At 50.4% G+C, this 25866-nt stretch overlaps 2 protein-coding genes and 1 non-coding gene across 6 annotated transcripts in view; 1 reads left to right on the top strand and 2 right to left on the bottom strand.

Moving 5' to 3' along the window:
- Window positions 1–3246, top strand: part of TTC7A (tetratricopeptide repeat domain 7A) — a 123495-nt gene extending 120249 nt beyond the window's left edge. For all 4 annotated transcript variants that reach the window (XM_086327090.1, XM_086327093.1, XM_086327096.1 and 1 more), the window contains one exon: window positions 1040–3246. In XM_086327090.1, the coding sequence (XP_086183216.1) occupies window positions 1040–1261 (222 nt within the window). In that variant the 3' untranslated portion in view covers window positions 1262–3246. The remainder of the gene's footprint in view (window positions 1–1039) is intronic.
- A 6989-nt stretch (window positions 3247–10235) lies between these two features.
- TRNAE-UUC (transfer RNA glutamic acid (anticodon UUC)) lies at window positions 10236–10308 on the bottom strand. Its single transcript has one exon. It is a non-coding gene; the product is annotated as a tRNA-Glu (tRNA).
- A 7639-nt stretch (window positions 10309–17947) lies between these two features.
- Window positions 17948–25866, bottom strand: part of STPG4 (sperm-tail PG-rich repeat containing 4) — a 35352-nt gene continuing 27433 nt past the window's right edge. The window contains 3 exon segments of the mRNA XM_086327103.1: window positions 17948–17989; window positions 17992–18091; window positions 21146–21250. Of these exon segments, the coding sequence (XP_086183229.1) occupies window positions 17970–17989; window positions 17992–18091; window positions 21146–21250 (225 nt within the window). The 3' untranslated portion in view covers window positions 17948–17969.

The raw sequence follows: 25866 nt of genomic DNA, 5'->3' as shown, positions 1-25866 counted from the left end.
GGGAGTGCGGCGAGGAGGAAGATGTTCCAGCTAAAAATGTACATGGCCGTCAGTGGGCAGGCACCTGAAGGGGGGTTCCAGGCACACAGAAGGCAGCTCTCGGTCCCCGGCTGTCCAGGAAGTCAGTGTTCGGGCTTTACCTCACAACTTTGAACGAAAGGCTGGCCCCTGTGCTGCCCCCCCTGCGCCACCTTTGAGGGCTGGGACACAGGTTGGTGGGATGGTGCAGAGCAGTCTTTCTGAGACGAGGCTGAAAGGGGCCCCTGGCCCCTGCTCACCACCCTGTTCCCCACCTCCCACACCCTTCCCGGTGTGGGTGGATGTAGAGGGGACAGTGTGCCAGTTTCACTTGTGCTTGAAGCCAGTCAGCAGGGCCAAGATCCCTAGGCAGCCCTGACCCCTTCTCAGAGGCCCTCCTTTCACCCAGCATCTGTCCCTGATCCCCAGCCGTCTGCGGCCCTCACCTGCCAGGCCAGGCAGGGATGGGCTTGGGTCCCAGGAAGACAGGCCCCTGATGCAGGCACAGGACCCGTCCATCCACCACAGGCTTGAGGATCTCACAAGCCTTGGTCTCACGTGTCCCCGGGGAGAAGGCAGCGCCACGGTGCAGCCTGGGGTCTCAGGGTAACAGACCCATGGACTGAGTGCTCACACATGCCAACGATGTTCAAGTGCTTTGCCTACATGTGGTGTCAACCTCACAGCAACCCCAGAAGTGGGCACACTGGTCTTTCCCATTTACTGATAAGGGTGACCTGCTCAGGAGCCCTCAGCTGTAAAGGGGAGACTCAAAGCCAGGCCTGCTGACCTTAGAGGGCATCCCCTGGGACCAGGAGGGGACAGAGCTGCCCCAGGGGGTGACCTGGGAGGCTGGGCTGGGACTGACACAGGGAGGGTTTGCATAGGTCAGGGGCCCTTGATAGTACCCAAGCCTGAAATGCAGGGTTCCCTATAGCTTGTTGTCCTTACCCTGACAGCCAGGATGCTTGCCCCTCCGCCAGCACAGCCTCATTCACCACACCCTGTGCTTGCTCCCCAGGGTCTCATGCTGAGTCGGCTAGGCCATAAGAGCCTGGCCCAGAAGGTGCTACGGGACGCCGTGGAGAGGCAGAGCACGTACCACGAGGCGTGGCAAGGCCTGGGCGAGGTGCTGGAAGCCCAGGGCCAGAGCGAGGCCGCTGTCGACTGCTTTCTCACCGCCCTCGAGCTGGAAGCCAGCAGCCCGGTGCTGCCCTTCTCCATCATCCCCAGAGAGCTCTGACACTGCCCACAGCCACGGGGATGGAGGGAGCGGCCTGGTGGGCGGCAGGCAGGCAAAGGCGAGGAGTAGGGAGCATGGTCAGGGGAGGTCCAGGGCCTCAGGGAAATACACCTCTAGGGAACACATCTGCCGGCTGCAACCCTGGTTCTCCTCGCCTCCCCTACCTGACCCTGCTCTCCCTCCAGGGCCAGTGAGGACTGAGAGCTGCTCCTCTGGAGCAGGGTGGACCAGATTTGCATCAGAAACAAATCCCTTGTTCGTTGGGACTTGGACATCGTGGTGTCTGTGAGCAAGGAAGTAGCTGGCAGGCCGCATCAACAGGGGGCCGCTCCCCAGGGTACCTGTGTATCATTTAGCTGAACAGTCAGGGTCTGAGGCTTGCATACCCCCTGCACCTGTCTGGAAGCCCCTGTACTGTACCTGCCTTCAACATCCCTAACCCTGGGTTTCCCAGCTTTGCACAAGCTCTAGTCTCAAACCTCAGCTCTCTGCTCCCAAACACCAAAGATGAACCCCACAAGTTGCCCTTTGGCTGGGCCGAGAGAGTTCTGGGTTCTTTCCTCATCCCCTTGGGAGACCGTCTGCTTGAACCTAAGTGACTGAGAGGCATGGTGACTGGACCGGTTCCCTTAGAGAGCTAGTGGGGGAGCCTCCCAGCTGTACATTCCCGCCCTCCAGGCCCCTGTGCCTGAGGGCGCTCCCTGGCCCTGGTCTCACACCCCTCTCAGGTCACCTCCAGAGTGGTCCTGGTTGTAGGGTTTGCTGCCAAGTGGGAAGAGGAGAGGCCTCTGGGGCCTTTCCCAGGTTTAAGTTAGTGGGCGGTGCCTGGCCTGGCCCTTTGTCTGATGAGGCTGTTGGGCCCCCTTATGCTCGCCCCCCGCTGTTGCCAAGTGCCTTTAAGGCCTCTGGTGTCTGGCCAGGGGAACTGGGTTCCGGCCCTAACTAACCTTCCATTTCTGCCCACCCCATCTCTCTGGAAGCATGCCTTGGCTGCCTCCTTAGGCCCTGGGCTGTAGCCCCAGAGATACACACGTGGCTGCTGGACTCAGCCCTTCCTGAATACCTTGCATCAGCACCTCATTCCTTCGCGCCTTACCTTTCTGGGCAGTGGGTGCAACATAGATGCCTCTGGGGGTTATGATGTGGAGACTGGCCTTAGTACCTTTCACTAACCACAGCCCATTCTTGGCTGACTCAAACTCTGCCCTGGCCATTTGGTTTCCCCTGCCTGGGGCCAAAAAGGAAGGAGACTAGAGACCCCAGGAGGAGCCAGCCCCTCCTCTCTAGTCGGGCTGGCCTCTGTGTACATGACACCCTTGTCTACAGGGGTCCTAGGGGTGGGGGTGGGGGAGGGTCTTCCCTGCTGCACAGTGCTCTTGGAATTCTCCCCAGGAAGTCAGCCTCCACAGGCCCACCAGGGAATTCCTTATCTGCACCTTGAGTTTAGTTTTTAAAGCTCCATCTGGTACGTTCCTCACTTGTAGGTGTGTGGAAAGGTTGGGCCAGGTCTGTTCCTCGGAGGGGAGGGGCTGTTGGAGGACACCCCCTCCCCAGCCTCCCGGCCCGGGCTCAGCATTGCACACCCCCCAGGTGCCACCAGGGCCAGCCTGTACCTCCTTGCCTTCCCGTGCCAGGCCAGGGGACACTGTAACGACACCAGGTCCTTCTCCCACCTGGGTGAAGGAGCTCTGTGTGTGTACGTATGTGTATAAATATATATATATATATATGAGATAGAGATCTATTTTTATTCTGAAATTCTGTTGGGAAAAAATTCAACAAGAAAAAGCAGATGCTACTGGTTCACATCGGGATGCCCAGAGAGGTGGGTAGTGAGTCCGTGGTAATGCAAAAGGCAAAGCAACACCTGCGTTTTGACTTGAAGCATCGTTCCTGATGGGAGGCCTTGGACGGCCGGGCAAGCTGCTGACAGCTCAAAGGTCTTGAATAAAGAGACCCATGAAGGGAAGGCTGGTTTGTGTGAAGCAGTGTGTTCGTGTTCATTTATCTACCAGTTATCCCTGGCCTTGAGCGAGCCCTGGAGAGGAGGCCAGGGTGGGGCTGCACAGGTGGGGAGGGGGGGAGAGGGAGGGGCCCACTGAGGAGGTTGTGATGGGGGCCTGGGGGAGGTGCTAAGGACTGCGGAGGGTGGGAGAAGGCAGCAGGGTCCTGGCAGGGCTGGCTGGAGTGGGCCTTGTTCTGGCCTGCCACCTGCCCCTCATGTGGGCTGGGAGAAGCCAGGGCTGGACGTGCCACCTGAACAGGAGAGACTGCCCTGAGGGCACGGCCAGGAGCATCTTTAGCACCTGGGGGAGCGCCCAGGGGAGGCAGGGGTGTGTGGTTAGGGTCCGAGCCACACCCAGATCAGCCACCTGCTCCGAGAGGTCCAGACAGGTTCTCTAATAGATGTTACACTGCATGTGATACATTACGCCTGTTATAAAATGTGCATCAAAGGATGACAACAGTTTACACAGGAGCCCTGCTTTCTTAGTGCGCCCCAGGGCAGTATCTGGTAAGACACCCAAGGCTGCACCCATCCACCCTAAGGCTTCCCCCTGGCTCTCGGGGCTGGCCTAGACAGAGCTGCCCACTCAGCACCCTGGCCTCCTCCACCCCGACCCTCAGCCCTGTGATTGGGTCACGGCTTTGCTATTCTGGTGAGGAAGGGCCTTTCCAGGAGCTGCTGGGTGCTCAGCTTCGATTTCCCTCTGGTACTTTTTAGGAAACACCTTTAGTCTTTAGTGATTTAACAATTAGTATCAAATTGCTTGTCTCACAGCCTCACCCCCAGCTCAGGCCCCCTGGGTGAGAACTAAAAGCCTGCTACAGGCCACAGAGGGGGCTTCCCTGGTGGCTCAGACCGTGAAGAATCCGCCAGCAACGTGGGCAACCTAGGTTCAATCCCTGGGTCGGGAAGATCCCCTGGAGAAGGGAATGGCTGTCTACTCCACTATTCTTGCCCAGAGAATTCTATGGACAGAGGAGCCTAGTGGGCTACAGTCCATGGCCTCACAAAGAGTCGGACATGACTAAGCAACTAACTTAGGACTGGAAACTAAGGACTGGAAAAGGTCAGTTTTCATTCCAATCCCAAAGAAAGGCAATGCCAAAGAATGCTCAAACTACCGCACAATTGCACTCATCTCACATGCTAGTAAAGTAATGCTCAAAATTCCCCAAGCCAGGGTTCAGCAATACGTGAACTGTGAACTTCCTGATGTGCAAGCTGGTTTTAGAAAAGGCAGAGGAACCAGAGATCAAATTGCCAACATCCGCTGGATCATAGAAAAAGCAAGAGAGTTCCAGAAAAACACCTATTTTCTGCCAAAGCCTTTGACTATGTGGATCACAACAAACTGTGGAAAATTGTGAGAGATGGGAATACCAGACCACCTGACCTGCCTCTTGAGAAATCTGTATTCAGGTCAGGAAGCAAGTTAGAACTGGACATGGAACAACAGACTGGTTCCAAATAGGAAAAGGAGTACGTCAAGGCTGTATATTGTCACCCTGCTTATTTAACTTATATGCAGAGTACATCATTAGAAAGGCTGGGCTGGAAGAAGCACAAGCTGGAATCAAGATTGCCAGGAGAAATATCAATAACCTCAGATATGCAGATGACACCACCCTTATGGCAGAAAGTGAAGAGGAACTCAAAAGCCTCTTGATGAAAGTGAAAGAGGAGAGTGAAAAAGTTGGCTTAAAGCTCAACATTCAGAAAACGAAGATCATGGCATCCGGTCCCATCACTTCATGGGAAATAGATGGGGAAATAGTGCAAACAGTGGCAGACTTTATTTGGGGGGGCTCCAAAATCACTGCAGATGGTGACTGCAGCCATGAAATTAAAAGACGCTTACTCCTTGGAAGGAAAGTTATGACCAACCTAGATAGCATATTCCAAAGCAGAGACATTACTTTGCCAACAAAGGTCCGTCTAGTCAAGGCTATGGTTTTTCCAGTGGTCATGTATGAATGTGAGAGTTGGACTGTGAAAAAGGCTGAGTGCTAAAGAATTGATGCTTTTGAACTGTGGTGTTGGAGAAGACTCTTGAGAGTCCCTTGGACTGCAAGGAGATCCAACCAGTCCATTCTGAAGGAGATCAGCCCTGGAATTTCTTTGGAAGGAATGATGCTAAAGCTGAAACTCCAGTACTTTGGCCACCTCATTCGAAGAGTTGACTCATTGGAAAAGACTCTGATGCTGGGAGGGATTGGGGGCAGGAGGAGAAGGGGACAACAGAGGATGAGATGGCTGGATGGCATCACTGACTCGATCGACCTGAGTCTGGGTGAACTCTGGGAGTTGGTGATGGACAGGGAGGCCTGGCGTGCTGCGATTCATGGGGTCGCAAAGAGTCTGAGCAACTGAACTGAACTGAAGCAACTAACATTTTCCCTTTTCATCTAGGCTATAGATGGTGTTACTTGCCTGCCTGGCAGAAAGGTCTAGAAAAGCTAGTCCTACCAGGAAAAGAATGGTAGGAATCTGGAGAGGGGTGGGGAGGGGAGGCTTTCCTGGCCCTGAGGAAGGCTTTGTTGGTCAGATGTTGGAAAGTCAGGCAGTGGTGGAAAGCCAGGCATTCCCTGACCTCCAGTTACAGGTCCACAGACCCCTCATTCACACTTGAGCCATCCCTGGAGAAGGAGGAGCCAGCCTTGTGTCCAACCCATGGCACCAGAACAAGGGCTGGAGTTCTGGGACAAGACTCAAGGTCTCACCGTCACCCACATGAACCTCCAGCCCACAGCCGTGTAGTGTTAACAGTGTTTATCTGCAAGCACAAGTATGAATGGAATTTCAGCCACCACCACCCAGACTTCTTTCTGCTACCACAGTACTCGTTGTTGTAGACACACCCCCTGCCCTACTGGAGCTCTCAGATGTTGTCACTGTGCAAATATTTCTTGGCCTTGCTTGGGAAGCATCCAGCTAAACAAATCTCCCCCAGCCCATGCTGCCAGCTTTCGATGACAACCCACAGTCAGAGAGCCTCAAGCATCAGCAATGTGTCAGACCAACCCACATGGTGCCGACTTGGGTTCTGGAAGTTAGGGAGGTCCTACTGGGAAAGTATCCCATGCCAGAAACTCCTTGGAGTTTTTATCAAGCTTTCAGTTGCAAAAAAAAGCAGAGACCCACTGAAAGTAGCCCTAGGAAAAGAGGCAAGGGGGCCCTGGAGCCCTAAAGCAGGGACTGCAGGGCACAGATCTGGGGCCAAAGCAGCTACGTATCTGTTTTTGGTGATGGAGTCAGTACCCAGAGTGAGCTCGAAGGCCCAGTGTACCCCTGGCTGGCCCCATGCCCTTGAGAAGTTACCAACCCTCTCTTTGCCTGTCTCCCCATCTGTAAAGAATAATCCTGGAATAGTGTCTGTTTTGTGGACTGTCCTGATGATTAAGAAAAACAGAAAGAGCCTAGAACAGTGCCGTGATAACCACTGGATACCATATGATGACTTTCCCTGCCCCTGCCTGCTCCCGCCTCCTCTCCCTGGTGGCTGCCTTTGCTCACTCAGAGATGCTCCCAAAGGACTGCATTCAATCCACATACCCTGGCTGCAGCCCCTCCGCACAGCTTAGCTTAGATTCTTGGGTGTGAGGATCCCATTGGTCCCACTCATTTTTCCATGGGTCTCTAATGACAATCAGCTGTGACCAGAGGACATGGGCCTCAGGACACAAAATCCAGCTGCTTGAGCAACTGGAACTCTGGGTGAGCAGTAACGGGCCCCTTCTGAGACCCTGCATCAGCCCATCACTTCCTCAAGCCCTCCTGGGCCCTGGGTGAGATGGAGGTCCTGCTGGAGGAGACAGACAACAGAATTGGCCCCCACCCTTGCCCCTCCCTATCACTGCCACTTTATGGTACACTGTGAGGCTCCTGTCCTGGCTCTTGATGACAATCCTAACATTCTCCCTGCAATATACTAATTAGTATAAGGCACTTTGCTTATCTGTGAACTCTCTCTGACATTGCTCCTCTGGTAGTCAACAACCTAGGGAAGTGAGTTTTGTCCCCGTGAAAGGTGATGCAGTTATGGTGCCTCCGCTCACTGCTTGGAACACAGCCAAGCTGAGAGTAAGGTCCCTGCCCATAGAGCCCGCCCCAGCTCATCGGGTGGGAGAGAGGCAGGTAGCGCCTGTCACCGAGGCAGCAGAATGACCCCTTTGGGATCCATGGAAACATGTATCACCAGGAATCCTCTGCTCAAGTGTCACAGGGGCTGATACATGGGTCCAGAACCCCACCCCCCACCAACCCCACTGCACCAGCAGCTGCAGCCCACAGCCCGAGACCCACACTTCCAGGGGAGAACAGCCCATGCTGCCTGCTGCCCTCGCCCTTTCTGCAGCCAGAGAGGAGGTTTCTGAAACAGAGATCACTCAAGAAGTTGGAAAGTCACCGCAAAAGCAAGAGGGTTCTCAAGACGCCAGGCAAACCAGAAACAAGAAAAGGTCACCACAGGGGCTGTGCACCAGGTCATGTGACACACACCACCCCCCCCCCCCCGGCCTGCGCACCAGCTGATTGGGCCACGGGTGGTTTCCAGAACCAAAGTTCCTCCTCTGTGCACCGGCCCACCACCCAGGAGGTGGCAGGGGTCCCCGAGCGGAGAGGCCCCCAGCCTGCCGTGACTCCCCCTTCTCCCTCACACTCACTGTCTTCCCCTTTTAACTGTCTCTTTGGAATTTGGCAAGAAGTCAGCCATTGTGGGCCTCTTTTAAAAACGTTTCTCCCCCCACCCCAATCCGAACCGTTTGAGAATAGGTTGCATAAATCATGCCCCTTTACCCCTTAATAATTCAGTGGTTTGTTAAGAACAAAGGGTCTCGTCTTACGTAACCACAGCACAGTTAACAAATGAAGGAATTTGCCCTGACGCAGTATTTTCTCTCCTCTCCCATTCATATGCCACCACTCTTCTTTGCAGCCCTGTCTTCCCCCAACCCAAGATCCCATACTCCACTTAGCTGTCGCATCTCCAGTTTCCTTTCATCTGCAACAGCTCCTCTCCCTCTCTTTGCCCTTCACGACACTGACAGAGCTGAAGGCTGCAGAGGGTCTGGCCTCTGAGGTGTCAGTGTAGTCGGAGAAAGAAGCAGTTTGGGGACTTCCCTGGCAGTCCAGTGCTTAAGATCCTGTGCTTCCATTACAGGGGCATGGGTGTGATCCCTGGTTAAGGAATTAAGATTCCCACATGCTGCATGGTGTGGCAAAATAATAATAAATTGCATTTTTTTTAATGATGCAAAAAAAAATTAAAAAAGAAAAGGCAGTTCGTGGCTGGAGCAGAGGTTGAAAAGCAGTAGAAACTGCAGGTCAGAAAGAAAGGAGAGGAGCTGGTTGGAGGCTTCACAGGCGGCACTAGTGGTAAAGAACCTGCCTGCCGATGCAGGAGCCGTAAGAGACATGGATTCAATCCCTGGGTCGGAAGACCCCCTGGAGGAGGGCATGGCAACCCACTCCAGTATTCTGACCTGGAGGATCCTAGTAGGCTAAAATCCATGGGTCACAAAGAGTCGGAAACAACTGAAGTGACTTAGCACACACACACACACACGAGCTGGTCGGAAGAGTCAGGAAGATTAAAAAATGCAGAGCAGGTGAATCTGTAAAGACAGAGAGCTCCAAACAGAAAGGGATGCCCATTTTCAAGGGGGCAGAAAATGATGGAAGCCCAAGAGTTTCATCGATTCTGTCCCAGATAACCTTTCCCACTCCTGCAGCCTGAGGTCAAGATTCCCATCTGAATCCTTTCCCCCTGGTCCTTGCAATGACCCCTCACGACTTAAGGGACCTTGGGTGCGTCTCTTCCTGGTGACTCTGCCCATTCCCAGAGAGGCACACTCTCCTCTCAGTGTACACCTGGAGACCAGCCTTTGGGGGGCACATGCCAAGGTACCCACCTTTAGGGGGAGGAGCTCTGACCAGAGGCAAAGGGGCACAGGTGGGTGTGGCAAAAGCCCATCTTGCAGGAAGTCAGTGCAAGAAGGTGAGGTGACTTGCCCAAAGACCCCCATACTCCAGGGCAGTGGTCGACATGCAGGCAGTCTGCATGCGAGAACCTCGTCTACTGCATTCTTCCTGGGACACCTGCCAACCAGAGGAGGAGCACATGTATGCTGAAACGGGGACCAGAGCAGGCGTGGGGACACCACAGCAAAGACCAGCTGCCTCAGGTGTCAGCTCTGATGCCTGAGATGGATCCCTTCGCTGTGTACAGGTCACAGCATAGGTGTATTCCCCAGCTCCCTGTCCCCAGGTCCCAACTTGTATATCATGGCTGTTCAAGGGCCTACAGTTCTTAATTTATTATATTCTCTTAATAAAACTGTATGTATGCTTAATCTCATTTTATAAATTATTTCAGAGGGACTTCCCTGGTGGCCAGTGGTTAAGAATCCACCTGCCAATGCAGGTGACTGGGGTTCAATGGCTGGTTGGGGAATTAGGATCCCCAACTAAGCCCACATGTTGCAACTGTTGAGCCCTTGCAAACACGACTACTGAGCCTACACGCCTAGAGCCCATGCTCCACAATGAGAGATGCCATCACAAGAAGCAGCCCACACGCCACCACGAGAAAGCAGACCCCATTCGCTGCAACTAGAGAAAGTCCATGCGCAGCAATGAAAAGCTCATGCGCCATGATGAAGACCCAGCACAGCCAAAAAAATACTCATATATCTTCACCATTAGGATCTTCATCTACACTATCGATACATGCATCATTAAACACAACTTTCCAGAAGCTTCATTTCCATATAAGATAGAGCATATTTAAATTTTTGGAATAATGTGACCCCTGGAGCCACATATTAGAAGCCATTATTTACTTCTAATATAAGTAAAATATTAGGAGCATTGTCCACCCACCCAACCCCATTCCCCATAACTTTTAAGGTGACTTTTTTTTACTGTTTAAAAATTCCTGGCCAGGTCTCACAGCTTGTGGGATCGTAGTTCCCCAACCAGGGATTGAACCTGGGCCCATGGCATTGAAAGTGCCAAGTCCTAACCGCTGGACTGCCAGGGAACTTCCAACATGACTGCTCTCTAAGTGATCTTACAGAGCTTGTTTATAACATCTAACATCTGCAGTCTTAAGGTCAACCTTCCAGGAATGATTTCTAAAATCAGTAATAAATTTTTTTATCTTCTCTTTCAAAAAACTTAATTCATTTCAGATGACTTTTGTCAGGACCAAACACCAAAAATGGCTGAGGTTATTTAGGCTAACAGTCCTTCCCCAGACAATTCTTTGCAGTTCAAAATAAAAGGAACTTCCATAATATAAAAGACGTTATGAAACAGGAAAGCCAAACAATCTTGAGAAAAGAAGGATAAAATTGGAGGTATCATACTCCCTGACTTCAGACTATGCTATAAAGTTTCAATAATCAAGATAGTATGCTAGCACAAAAATCAGACTCACAGACCAGTGGAACAAAAAGAGAGCCCAGGGACTTCCCTGGTTCTCCAGTGGCTAAAACTCCCAATACAGGGGGCTGGGGTCCAATCCCCAGTCAGGGAATTAGATTACACGTGCCACAGCTAAGAGTTCACATGCCATGCAACTAAGATCTGGCACCACCAAATAAATAAATAAAAATTAATATTTTTAAAAATAGCCCAGAAATAAACCCACAAACTTATGGGCAATTAATCTATGACAAAGAAGAATATACAATGAGGAAAAGACCATCTCTTCAGTAAGTGCTGCTGGGAAAACTAGACAGCTACATGTAAAATAATGAAATCAGAACATTTTCCCCATATTATTTACAAAAATAAATTCAAAGTGAATTAGAGACCTAAATGTAATACCAGAAACCATAAAACTCCCAGAAGAAGATGTAGGCAGAACACTTTCTGACATAAATTGTACCAACAGATTTTGAATCTGTCCCCTAAGACAAAAGAAATAAAAGCATTCACCTGAAGCTACCACAACATCGTTAATCAACTACACCCCAATACAAAATGCTTTTGGTGTTAACAAAGTTAAAATTAAAAAGAGGACCTTAAGTAAAAGCTTTCGTACAGCAAAGGAAACCATTGACAAAATGAAAAGATAACCTACTGAATGAGAGAAAATATTTGCAAATGACATGACCAATAAGGGGTTAATATACAAAATATAAAAACAGCTCATATAACTCAACATTAAAAAAAACCTGATTAAAAAATGGGCACAAACCTGAATAGACATTTCTCCAAAGAAGATACACAGATGGCCAATATGCACATGAAAAGATTCTCAATATCGTTAATCAGAGAAATGCAAATTAAAACCACAATGAGATACCACCTCACACCTCTTAGAATGACTGCTATCAAGAAGAACACAAATAACAAATGTTGGCAAGGATATGGACAAAAGAGAACCCTCCTACACTGTTGGTGGCAATGTGAATCGGTGCAGCCACTGTGGAAACAGTATGGAGACCTCTCAAAAAGCTAAAAATAGAACTACCACATGATCCAGCAATTCTCCTCTGCATATATATCCAAACTGAAAAAAACAAAAACACGAATTCAAAAAGATACATGCACTCCAACAGCCAATTGTAAATAGCATTATTTACAATTGCTAAGATATGGGACTTCCCTGGTGGTCTAGTGACTAAGATTCTGAGCTCCCATTGTAGAGGGCCCTGGTTCAGGCCCTGGTCAGGGAACTAGATCCCACATGCTGCAACCAAATAAATAAAATAAATAATAGATTTTTTTTAATTGCTAAGATATGGAAGCAACCTAAATGTCTATAAACAAAAGATGTGGTACGTATACACAATAGAATACTATTCAGCCACAGAAGAGTGAAAATTTGGCATTTACAACAACACGGATGGGCCTGGAAGGTATTCTGCTCGGTGAAATATGTCAGACAGAGAAAGACAAATACTGTATGATATCACTTATATGTGGAGTCCAAAAACTAACACAAACTCGTGACTATAGCAAAAAAGAAACAGGCTTAAGATATGGAGAGGAAACTAGTGGTTACCAGTGAGGAGAGGGAAGGGGTAGAGGGTTAAGAGGCACAAACAATGATGTATAAAATAAATAAGCTGTAAGGATATATAATATGACAGGAATTATGGCCAATATTTCATGATAATTATAAATGGAGCATAACCTTTAAAAATGGTAAATCATTATGCTGTACACCAGAAACATCATAGTGTATCAACTATACCTCAATAAAGTACAGTATGCAGTAAGCATCTGTGTGCTAACACTATAGTAGGCACTGGGACATTCACCCATTCCTCAGTAGATCCCAACTCTTATGATCCCAGAGCCCACAATCCAACACTGGTCTCAGGCCTCAGGATACGCAGATGACACCACCCTTATGGCAGAAAGCGAAGAGGAACTAAAGAGCCTCTTGATGCAGGGCAAAGGGGAGTGAAAAACCTGGCCTACACCTCAACGTTCAAAAAACGAAGATCATGGCGTCCGGTCCCATCACTTGATGGCAAATACACGGGGAAACAATGGAAACAGTGACAGACTTTATTTTCTTGGGCTCCAAAAAGCACTGCAGATGGTGACTGCAGCCACAAAATTAAAAGATGCTTGCTCCTTGGAAGACAAGTTATGACAAACCTAGACAGTGTATTAAAAAGCAGAGACATTACTTTGCCAACAAAGGTCTGTCTAGTCAAGGCTATGGTTTTTCCAGTAGTCATGTATGGATGTGAGAGCTGGACCATAAAGAAAGCTGAGCACTGAAGAATTGATGCTTTTGAACTATGGTGTTGAAGACTCTTGGGAGTCCCTTGGACTGCAAAGAAATCAAACCAGTCAATCCTGAAGAAATCAATCCTAAATAGTTGTTGGAAGGACTGATGCTGAAGCTCCAATACTTTGGCCACCTGATGCGAAGAGCCGACTCATTAGAAAAGACCCTGATGCTAGGAAAGACTAAAGGCAGGAGAAGGGGATGACAGAGGATGAGATGGTTAGATGGCATCACCGACTCAATGGATATGAGCTTGAGCAAGCTCCAGGAGATGGTGATGGACAGGGAAGCCTGGCATGTTGCAGTCCATGGGGTCGCAAACAGTAGGGAGACGACTGAGTGACTGAACACCACCACCTTGACTTTAGCCCAGTGAGACTGATTTGGGGACCCCTGACCTCCTGAACAGTAAGAGAATAAATATGTGTTGATTTAAGCACCAACGTCTGTGGCAATTGTAACAGCAGCCACTGGAAACTAACACATATAATTTCGTTAGTGAGCTCCCTGGGCATGGGGGTACTCTGCAGTCTAGCTCCCATGCCCAGCCCAGGAGGGGCTGGTGATCAGAAGCCTGATTAGCTGTGACTGTGCCAGGCATGTTTCCGAGCATCCCGGCCCCTTCCCAGGCTGCTCAGTTAAGTGGGGGGCACAGGTCCCTGCCTCCTTGCCTCCCGCCAAGCCCACTCTGGTGACCAGAGACGTATTGTCACTGGGCCTGAGCCCTGCTTGCTACATACAGTTCTCAGGGACTAAGCTACACTCTGACCCAAAGCAGCCACATTGCCACCTCCCTCCACTGCTGGATGGGCCTCTCTGAGCCCCTCTCTCTCCTCAGAAGGGTGACATCCTGTTCTGGGCTCTGATACGGCCAAGGGTGTCGTCATTAAGGCAACGCAAAGACCTACTAAGAGACAGCCTTCATGTGTCCACCCCATGGGCCTCCCCTTCCTCTGGCTCCTCCTCCATCTGTCCCTGACCCATCGCTTACTTGCCACCCTCAACATCCAGGCCTCTGTCAGCTTTGGCTCATCCTACCATCCACAGTCGCGTCTTCACCAGGGAGATGGCAGACGAGCCAGGCCAGGATCTGGGTCTCTGGCAGTGGCCCCCACAAGCCCACCCAGCCCCTGTGGTCATCAATCCAGAACTCAAACCCCTCCGTTTGCGCCCAGCGGATTCTGCATGCCTGCAGCCCTGCCCTTGGGCCAAAACCAAAGATCTGTAAGGTGCCCAGCCTAGAATCAGGCTGGCAAGAGTGGCTGGGTTCAGGCCCTGCTCACCTCTCTATGCAGAACGGCCTCCACTAGAATGCACCAGCAACCTGCTTCGCTCAGTCCGGTCCAGCCCCGCCCTCTTCCCTCAGGACTCAGCCAGACACCAACAGGGGCCAATCTCTTCTTCTGAGCCGGAAAGTGTGACTTCTCAGGGCAACGGCGGCCCTGTCTTAAACTTTTACGGGTTGGAGGACTACCTGTGGCCCCACCTAGTTACTGGTGATTGGTGTTTTCACACTGTCCCAGCAGATATTCTCAATCTTGGCCAATCACTGCAATCACCTGGGTGTGGGGATGGGAAGGGGGAACAAAAACTACTGGGTCTGAATCCTACCAATGAGTTTGATGATGGCGGGCAATTGCCAGGCTGTGAGAGTTTTAAAGTCTCCCCAGGGGATTCTAAAATGCAGCTTAAAACGACTGATTTGGAACTTGTGGAATGTGTTTTCAAGATAACAGGGCTTCCAAAGTGATTCTAGGCTTGAGGACTGGAGTCCAGGCAGCTCGTGCTGTTTTGAGGCGGGTGGCACCGGGCAAGTGAGAGGTGGTGCTGGAGGCAGGGCCGGTTGCCTGAGCAACCTGTGGCCCTTGGTCTCTGGGTCTGGAAGGTGTCCTCTGTGGGCCTAGAAAGCAGTGAGGGGGCGTTCACAGTGCGGACGAGGAGGAGGGAAAGAGGAGAAGAGAAGGGAGGAGACAAGCTGTCCCCATCAGTGTGGTGACTTCTGACATGCTCTGACTCAATGCGGAGGGAATTTCACAGGGCAACAGCAGATGATATTTGCAGCGAAGATGAGCCATTCCCTTTGGTTGAAGCCAAATTCCAAGGGCAACTGGGGCAAGTGAGTGGGAGGGGAGAGGACCAAGGGATGCTCAGGGAAGCCAGGGCAGGGACCTCGAGAAGCAAGCATCACAGTGGTCCACGCAGGAGGCCAGAGGGACCCTGGAGAGAAGGCCCCTCGGGGATGTGGGATAAACACCACATTCCCTTCCATCTCTGGGCTTTTCTAACTCAGTCTGGACCTGTCACCGGATGCGCACAGTGGCTGTAGCTGCTAGGTGTTAATATCCCCTCTGGGAGCTCAAGCTCAAAGTCAGCCCAGGTCTGTCCAGTCTCTCCATGTCGGAAAAGACAGGAGGAGGCCCTGCTCTTCAAACGCTGTCCCGGTTTTAGGCTCGTGGCAGGAAAAAGCCACCCAGAATCCCTCCGGGCTATTTGGGAACGCCTCCCACTACTTGTATGAAGTACTATTTAAAATGCTGGAAGATGTCAAAGAGCGGAAGCAAACACTGCTCTCCTCACTGCCGGGCGCAGCCAGCCCTGCTGCTAGTACCTAGGGCACAGCTTCTGTCATATCACCCGAGTCACAGAGGAGGCAGAGGGCTGTGTTACGGACAGGGGCAAGGCTGCTAGGGAGGACAGTACTGAGGTCCCCCCGGCTCCAGACAGACGACGGAAGCCATGGAGCCGAGGACGACGTTAGTGCAGACTCAAGACTCCAGGGTGTCCGGGTGGCCCTGCAGAATGTTCTCTCGCCGTTCCACCTCCAGCCGACGTCCTGGCAGGCCTCCCAAACCCCTTTCTTGCAGACCAGGCAAGAGCCATCCCCTGCTTCTTATGCTGAAAGGGTCTTCATTCTCTTCTAGAACATGGGAGAGCTGCCCTCCACCCCACCTACACACAAGACGCAGCTGGGCCCCTGCAGCTGTGTCTGTCTGCCCCAGGGGCCGAGGCCCTCCTGGCCAGATCTGGAGGGACCAGGGTGGACCCCTGACCCAAGCTGGCCAACTAGATTCTCTCTCCTGGGAACCCGGCAGTGGAATCAGGAGGGGCTGGTGACATTCTTCAGGGCGTGACATGAACAGAAAGCAGTGTTAGACCCAACACAGCCAGCCTGAGGGAGAAACAGCGGGAGGCTGAGGGAGGCAGGGAGGAACCGCTCCCGCTCACACCCCTGGGTCGCTCTGCTGTCTGGAGATACCCCCACAGACGTGCAGCACAGTCTCCCTCCTGCCCCTGCCAGCGTGAGGGTTCCCCTGACCTTCCACCCACAAGCCCCAAAACAGATGTGATCACCGCTCACCTCGCTCCTTCTAGAGCCCTGCCCCCACTGCCCTGAGCGCCAGGCACAACCTGGCCCACTGATCCTGGAGAAAACGCCCTCTGTCAGAACCGCCAGCATTACCTTCTGATCCTGCAGGGGCCTCTGACCCACTTGGAGAATAAAGCTGCCCTGTGGCCATCTGCTGATCAAAGTGGGGCAAGAGCAGCCACCCGAGGCAGCCGCCTCATCCTCCAAGGGGCCATTTTCTGCTCTGAAGGAACGCAATGCAGGGAGTCTCTTCCATAAAAACAAAATGTGGATAAACCCAGATGGGAGATGCAGGCCTCCCCTTCCTTGTCCCCAATGCCTACTTTACAATGGTATTTATAAGACTAGAGAACTGGGTTTTTCTCAATATAATAAAATATAAGGATTTATATTAGATTTTCTTTCTTTTAGTTAAAAAGATTCCTTCCTATTACTGATGAATGACTCTGTAGTCTCCCCATCCTTCCTTTCTCCTGACGTCATTTCCCGAGCCCATGCCCTGGCTGGAGTCCGTGAGCAGTGCTGACTGCTGGGCCTGTGATCTGCGCCTCGCCCAACCCCTTCCTGCTCCGCCTGCACCCTCCACTCTAGCTGGGCCTGTCTCCCTCTGTTCCCCTCCAGCAAATGTCTCTTCCTGCGTTTCACTCAAAAGGGTTCCTTACCCTCCACCTTCTTCCCTCTCCTCTCTGCCTGTCTCAGTCTCCTGGTCCCAGGGGTGCCAGCTAAGCTGCCGACCGCATGCAGCCACCCTTCCCCACTGGGGCAGTGCTGCCCTGTCTCTGCTGAGCGCCTGGGGCCCTCGATGTCAGGATCGCTCCTCCATGCACTGGGCACAGTAATCTCGCAGTTTCCTGAGCCTAGGGTGTGTCTTCCCGGTGGGACTGCCGTCCACATGACAGCCACCCCTGAGCCGCACACACAAGGTAACCAGGAAGAGGTTCTTGGCATGGTTCTCAAAGCCTTCCTTGAGCCGGAAACTATTCCAAACTACCTTTCTGGCCTTGTCTCCCCTTTAACCCACCCTAAATTCAGTCACATGCTTCGTTCATCTTTGTCTTAACCTCCACTCCCCACCCCCAGCACAGCGCCTGGCCCGGAGCATATCGTCAAAATATTTTTGTTAACTTGAAACCACAAATGCTCATCAGGCTGAAGCAATATTGTTCTTTTCAGGGAGATGAGATAGAGAAAAAACTATTGGGTTCCCGTCAAGTTCAGGATGGCCCTTGTTGAAGCCTCCAGGAGTCCAGGAGGAATGACCACCTCAGTGCAGTGGAGACTCAGCTAGAGAGCCCAAGGCGGCAGAGCCCAGCTGACACCTCAGGGCCCGTCTGGGTGCTGTGAGAGCAGTCCAGGGACACACCCTCTGACAATACACAGAGAGAGCATATAATTTACTGTTCAAACCAGGAGACTTCTGAGAGGGAACTGGACATTTTGCTGGAACTATTCCAGATAAGTGGGCTGGTCGGTCAGGCCAGGCAATCGAATATGGTCTGTGGTCAAACTCTCCTAAAGAGGAGACAAAACAGAACTTACTAAAAACTCAAGAGCTGCTTAGGGCCAAGGTGGGGTTTATTTATTTTAAAAGCCAATTGTGTTATTGAAGAAAAGGCTGTGTTCTCGGCCCATTTTGGCTATGGTGCGGGGCTGCTTGGGGAATTGTGCTGAAGCTGTATATGCTCCCGGGCCGGGGGTTTTCTGAAAACACAGCAGAGAACAAGTGATGATATAGTGACACCAGAACCTAGAGCCTCCTGAGCTCGGCTGTGGACTCGGGCGTGGCTGGCAAACCCCCACAGAGGGAGACGAGGGCTGCGCTGGTCCGGGCTGAGGCCTGTGCACCTGAGAACTGGAGCCTGTCCTCAGCTCCTGTCCCAGGAGGCCTGTCCCAGTCCCCGGCTTTCCCCAAGGCTGCAGAGATGCTGAGAGAAGGGCAGACAAGCAAGCGACAGCCCAGGGGAGGCGGGCTCACTCTTCCTCCACACCTCAGGACACTCTTTCTTTGGGGCATCCCGTCCCTGTGAATGCCAGTGCCCCCAGTGACTTCACTCTAGTGGTCATGGGTTGGAGAGGATGGATTCTGAGCCTAAACAGTCGACCTCAGAAGCCCAAACTCCTGCGTTTCCGTCATCTTCCCCAGTACAAACAGTGAGATGCAGTACTACCAAGGCCCATGGCCCTCAGGTGCGAGGGATGGATGAGTTCTCATTTTGAAAAGCCCTGTTTTCACTTTGATGAAACGCCTGATAAATTCAGTTCAGTTCAGTCATGTCTGATTCTTTGCGACCCCATGGACTGCAGCACGCCAGGCTTCCCTCTCCATCACCAACTCCCAGAGTTTACTCAAACTCATGTCCATCGAGTCGGTGATGCCATCAACCATCTCATCCTCTGTCGTCCCCTTCTCCTCCTGCCTTCAATCTTTCCCAGCATCGGGGTCTTTTCCAAGGAGTCAGTTCTTCGTATCAGGTGGCCAAAGTATTGGAATTTCAGCTTCAGCATCAGTCCTTCCAATGAATATTCAAGACTGATTTCCTTTAGGATTGACTGGTTTGATCTCCTTGCTGTCCAAGGGACTCACAAGAGTCTTCTCCAACACGACTGTTCAAAAGCATCAACTCTTCAGCACTCAGCTCTCTTTACAGTCCAACTCTCACACCCATGCATGACTCTTGAAAAATTATTCAACCAATTATTTAAACAAAGCTCCTCTTATGTCATGGTAAGATGCCAATGAATGTCATTCTCGTTGATTTCTTAGGTCAGTGTTGTCTATGCTGAGGTACACGCAATATTCTTGAATACCCCAAAATTTTATCTTAGAGAGACAACGGTACCTCTATGTATGGTTAAGGAAAGGGTCTTAATGTCAGACAGGCCTGGATTCAAGTCCTATGGATTCAAGGCCATGTATCCAACCATGAATGGCTCGATATGACACATGCTTCCTACTCCTCACCCATCAAATGAGGTTTTGAGGTTCATGGGGGGCCCCTAGGGACAGACAGCACCTGCCAGGCTGGCAGCAAGTACCACTCCACACACCAGTCACCACCACTATTATGAGTCCCTATTTTCACCAGCTTGTCACTGCCATCCTTCCCTGCAGTTTGCTATCTCTGCAGGAAGCAGAGAGAGTACAAACAAGATTACCAGAGCGGTCAGCCCAGGGTGCACGAGGTCAGCTGCCTGCAGAAGCTGCTTTAAATGACAGGATGTTTCCCTGGCCAAATGCAAAGGAGCAGCTTGGGAATCTAATCAAGTCCTGGCCAGACGTCAAAGGAAGCTGAAGCCCTTGTTAGTGCTCTTAATGAGGAAGCTGCCTGTGTGTGGAGTCCAGGAAGGCCAGTGCCTGAACAGGAGGTTCGGGGGCCTGCACCCCAAAAGGCCATCCTTCGGGAAGCTGCCGGCCGCAGTCCTCAGACCTTGCGAACATCCAGCTCTGTCCCCCAACCCTGATGTCACTGCTACCAAGCAAACTCCGCTGTTTTTTGGCTTCCTTCCTAGTTTCCTACAAGGGGAGACGCCCCACGGAGCACCGGCTCCAGACACCAGCCCCCTCGCTAGACACTTGTAAAGGAATACCACCACCTTCCGGCTTCTCCATCAGTCTCTTGGGATTTTGGTTAGCATGACTCCAACTTCCTGAAGAAGCTCAGCCCTGTGAGCTTGACTGAAAATCTGTTTGGATCATGATCATGCCACTAGGGTATGAGGATCTGCTGAACAGAACCACTAGCCTCCAGCTGTCTGTCTGTCTGTCTGTCTGTCTTTAGTCTTTCCGGTAGGGCCTCCCCAATCTTCCTCTGGAGAAAGACCGAATTAACCATCTCAAATCCGGCTACAAACCAGTGAGTCTGGGGGACTTTCAGACTGAGGAACAACAAGGCCACAGGAATGAAAACTTTAAATAATGAAACAAACAACCCAAGCCACATTCATAAGCTCCATGTTGTGCTTCTGCCATCTTTCTTGGTCTCCTCTAGGCCTCCGAGGCTCTCACACCCTCCCAGAATCTACCTCCTTGCATATCTCCATGGACTCGAGCCTCTTCCCTGTCTGTCCTCAGTCCTCGGGGCAGGATGATGGGTCAAGACTCAAGAGTCTGCTTTGGTTCAAAGATAATGCTTCTGCTGTGACTTTCCGTTCCCAGAAGGCACACGCACAGCACGGCAGTTCTGTACGGGCCCACCGCTGGCCTCTATTTGTTAGAGGGGTTTCCCCACAAAGCAGCCAGGACATAACGTTGATGGCTAATCCCTGTGCTGGCTGTTCTCACCTGGACTCATAATTCAGCCATGGTCTTTGGGCCTGGAGTCACTTTAAGCCTGAAGCTGGCTGAGGGCTTATCTAGTGAGCTCGATACTCTGCTGCCTTATCAAGCAATCTTAATGTATATACACTAGAACTGTGGGGCTTCCCAGTGGTAAAGAACCTGCCTGACAACGCAGGAGACATAAGAGATGCAGGTTCGATCCCTGGTTTGGGAAGATCCCCCGGAGGAGGGCATGGCAACCCATTCTAGTATTCATGCCTGGAGAATCCCACGGACAGACGAGCCTGGTGGACTACAGTCCATAGGGTCACAATGAGTAGGACACAACTAAAGCAACTTGGCACACACACGTGCACACTAGAATTGTATACAACTCTATGGCTCCCATCCCATTCCCAATGCCCACTCCACCCCCCACCCTACCCCCCGCAGCAGCCACAACACCTACAACCATATCTGCCTTTTAGGACACTTACTGAACAGGCAGGCAAGAATCGAGGTACTCTGGATTGAAAACAAGAAGTTACAGAACCTGCTGAAGGTATTTTCAAGTCATAATGACCCGGTCCTGGGCCTTCACGCTGTAGAAAAAAAAAGTTTTTGTTTCATAAATAATGATAGCTGATATATTTTGATGTTCTACTTGTCTTTTACGAATAAACATATGAATCAGTGTGATATGGTAGAAAAATCCCCGGACTGGGACATGGAAGATCGTGTTAAGGTGTGCCCTGGCACCAGGCACTGTGAAATGGGAATAATACCTGCTTTTCCTGCTTTACCTGCCTTGTGGATGACTGTGAAGACTGCAGGGGAAAAGACATGTGGAAGTCTCCCCTCTCCCTGCCTGGATACCCTCGCCTCTCCCAGGCCCCGTGCCCACACCAGCAGGTCTCACTCCATTCTTGTCCCTCTGCTGATGGTGACTTACTGCTCTGGGCTGTTAGTTTTATAAAACACACTTATTCCTTCACACAAATGCAGCATATGTTCTCTTAGTCCCCCAAAAAAGTATTCATAGCAATTCACTGCCCTACATAGAATGCCATGCGATTAACATAAGTAGATGAACACAATTTTAAAAAGACAAACAGCTCAATAGAAAAGTTAGCAAAAGGCAACTTACAGAGAGGAAATGCAGTGAGGAAACTGCGAGTGAGGCGGGCGGAGCTCTAAGGTCATTAATAACAAACTCACTGGAAAAGACCCTGATACTGGGAAAGACTGAGGGCAGGAGGAGAAGGGGACGACAGAGGATGAGATGGTTGATGGCATCATTGACTCGATGGACATGGGTTTGGGTGGACTCCGGGAGTTGGTGATGGACAAGGAGGCCTGGCGTGCTGCAGTTCATGGGGTTGCAGAGTCGGACACGACTGAGCAACTGAACTGAACTGAAGTTCTAATTAAAAGAACAATGAGATATACTTTTGTTGGGGTCAGGAAAGAAAGAAAGAGATAAAGGAAGGAAAAAAGGAAGAAGGGACGGGGAAGCCAAAACCTTTTGCGGGGGTAGGGGTATGGGGGTGGGTGGAGCCCAGGGCACGCACAGCTTGGCTTGCAGGATCTTGGTCCCCAGATTAGGGATTGAACCTGCGCCACCACAGTGAAAGCCCCAAATCCTAACCTCCAGTTGATTCCCAAGGAACTAAAACTTTATCCACAGTGTGGATACTCCTACATGACTCTGGCAGAACTGTTAATTTGATTAGCCTTTCTGAAGCATAATTTGGCAAGCTTGAAACAGCTTAAAAACACATATACCTATCCAAAGGGGGAGAAAGAAAAAAGGAGTCTGGTTACTCCTGATTGTTTCAGGAATCCAGAAGACAAACAATGAGTTCTGAGCCCAGATATGGCAGGAAAATGAATACAGCCCAAACACCACAGTAGATAATGTAGACAAACTGTTAACCTTTTCTTCCTTTCTAGCAATTCATTTCCTCTCCCATTTTCAAATACCAGTGCTATTCGACAGAAAAAAAAAATCTTTCTGGCATGATGTTTTAGATCTGTCTCTGAATAACGCAGGAACTAGGGGAAGTAGGTGGGGGTGTAGACTGGCCAAGAGCTGGTCATTTTTGAATGGGTGAGTACATGCGAGTTCTGTCTATGCTGCTGCTGCTGCGTCACTTTAGTCGTGTCCGACTCTGTGTGACCCCATGGACGGCAGCCTACCAGGCTCCCCCGTCCCTGGGATTCTCAAGGCAAGAACACTGGAGTGGGTTGCCATTTCCTTCTCCAATGCATGAAAGTGAAAAGTGAAAGTGAAGTCGCTCAGTCATGTCTGACTCTCAGCGACCCCATGGACTGCAGCCTACCAGGCTCCTCCGTCCATGGGATTTTCCAGGCAAGAGTACTGGAGTGGGGTGCCATTGCCTTCTCCGAGTTCTGTCTATATGGTATATATATTTAAAGTTTTCACAATACAAAGTCAAAGACAATATACATTTGTTATTTTGACCCAGCGATTCCATTTTTAGGAATTTTTCCTAAGAAAACAATTGAGGATGTGTACAAATATTTGGTTACAAAGACATTCCCTACAACACTGTTTCTAAGAGTTGAAAAATCAGAAATGAAAGAAATGACCAATGACGTGTGCCTGGTTAAATAAATTGTGATTCTTCCATCCAGTCATACAAGCTGATGAATTTCTATGGACATAAAGTCTACTCCCAAATATCATTAAGTGAACAATACAAGCTTTTAAAAATGTGCATTAAAAAACTGGGAATGGAATATTCACCGACAGCAGTTTTCTCCAGGTGGTGACATGTTGAGTAAAAAGAATTTTCTTTTTTTTTTTTTCTTATTGGCTGCTTCTAATTTTTCTATGATGGACTTGAGTGTTCTCGAAATAAGAAAAAAAGTTATACTTGATGCATAGATAAATGAATATGGGAATTGAGTAAGTGAAAAAGGGGGTAGGGAAAAAAGATAAAATGAGCATAAAGATTAGAACAGAAATGTATCCAGTAAGATCCTGTAACACATGAGACTGAGCCGCAGGTTAGCCCAATGGATTTGGCTGAATAAGCACCCAAATGTGGCCCCTCTGCAGGATTTAAGAGCAAGGCTTTCAAAACCCTGTTTTCCTTCTGTGGCACAGCAGCACAATTAGGGGTGCCATTCTCAATTATCCACCACGAATGAAGTCTGTTATTATCAGCCACGCATAAGTCTGATAATCAAGGGATGTGTCTCATCATTTTACAACTCATGGCAAAGAGATGAAACAGCAATGTCTTCAACCTGATGCATCTGTGGGACAGAGACTGCTGTCAGGGCAAGGCTTCTTCACTAGAGAAGTCTGAGCCACCATAAACACACAGGATAGAAAGTCAGGGGAGTCTGGACAGGAATGGTTTGCACAGAGTCCCCTTGGTTCGGCCATAATAAATGCAAGTTCTCAAGCTGGAGTGGCAGCTGGGGCAAAAGATGCTGCTGAGGGTGTCACCACTGACTCCATGTCTTTGACATCCAATCTGTGGGATGGCTAAGAAACGCTGTGAACACTACCCTTTCCCCAGAAGCTTCATGTGGCTTTCACTTCTAAGCTTCTAAGTCATGAGCTGCTTAAGAGTCCAGGTGCCAGGCTTCGTGAAGCCCTGATATGTGCCCGTACCATCCAGCGGCCTTCCTGCATGTGCGTGGTCATCTGAATCAAAGGGCCTAAGACTCGGGACAGAAAGAAATTACTGAATGCTATTTGCCCCCCATGTGTCACATGGGACCTCTTAAGTGGGGAATATTAAGGAAGTTGATGTAGGCCCAAGTTCTAATTCCAGAAGCCACAGGAATCCTGTTCTAAGTGAGAAGTAATGATCAGGCCAGGGTACTGCAATGGGTGGGAAGCAGCTTCAACAGAGTTCCTGTTTCTGCCCCATCTGAGGACGGTGGGCAGAGTGGGAAGAGCTGAAAGGAGAGAAGAGGGCTTGGTCCAGGATGGCTCTGAATGTGAAGAGAAATGGACTCAGTTGAACAGCAGGGTGGGGGTGGGGGTGGTAGAGGGGGGGTGGGGGGGTGAGGTGGGTTCAAAACAAAGAGGACAGGGAGAAGACATATGGTATGAAGACATGCTATGGCCTCGATCTTGAACTTCTTATTTGGTTCCCATTCCATGCACCATAATGCTCAGTACCATTGTAGGCATCTGCTAAAGCCTTCCCACCACTACCTCCAACCCTCCAGGGCTGAGAGGATGGGACTGGCTTATGTATACAACACTGCTCAGGAACTGAAAGGTGCCAGGTACCTCTGAAAGACTGTGTGAGGGTAGATGAAGTTATCCCAAGATGTATACTGAATTAAGTTCTCCAAAAATCTATAAATCCTCTGAGTTTTAGGTGTGTTTCATTATGCTGAATGACGTTCCCTCAAAATTCTTAAGACCTGCGGATTTGGAGTCCACAGTATCTCACAGTGTGACCTCGTCTGGAAATGGGGTCACTCCTGACTGTAGCCACAAAATTACAAGATGCTTGCTCCTTAGAAGGAAAGCGATGACAAACCTATTCAGCTTATTAAAAAGCAGAGACATCACTCTGCTGACAAAGGCCCATATAGTCAAAGCTACAGTTTTTCCAGTAGTCGTGTACAGATGTGAGAGTTGGACCATAAATAAGGTGAGTGCAGAAGAATTGATGCTTTTGAACTGGGGTGCTGAAGACTCTTGAAGAGTCCCTTGGGCAGCAAGGAGATCAAACCAGTCAATCCTAAAGGAAATCAATCCTGAATATTCACTGGGAGGGACTGATGCTAAAGCTGAAGCTCCAATACTTGGGCCACCTGATTCAAAGAGCCCACTCACTGGAAAAGACCCTGATGCTGGGACAGAGTGAAGGCAGGAGAAGGGAGCGACAGAGGATGAAGTGGTGGGACGCATCACCGACACAATGGACATGAGTTTGAACAAACTCGGGGAGGCAGTGAAGGACAGGGAAGCCTGGTGTGCTGTAGTCCACAGGGTGCAGAGTCAGACACAATTTAGTGACTGAACAACAACAACCAGATACACTACGTTAAGATATGGTCATTACAATGGACCCTAATCCAATGCCTCTTGGTGCTGGGAGGTGTCAGTACTTCAGTCCAGTCGCTCAGTCATGTCCGACTTTGCGACACCATGAATCGCAGCACGCCAGGCCTCCCTGTCCATCACCAAACTCTCAGAGTTCACTCAAACTCACGTCCA

The sequence above is a fragment of the Bos grunniens genome, chromosome 11, assembly GCF_055505025.1.
Source record: "Bos grunniens cultivar Pamir isolate PY7600 chromosome 11, Bosgru_T2T1.0, whole genome shotgun sequence".
In the NCBI taxonomy this organism is placed as follows: Eukaryota; Metazoa; Chordata; class Mammalia; order Artiodactyla; family Bovidae; genus Bos; species Bos grunniens.
Note: the sequence above shows the minus strand (reverse complement) of the source record. Positions and strands in the feature narration are given on the sequence as shown.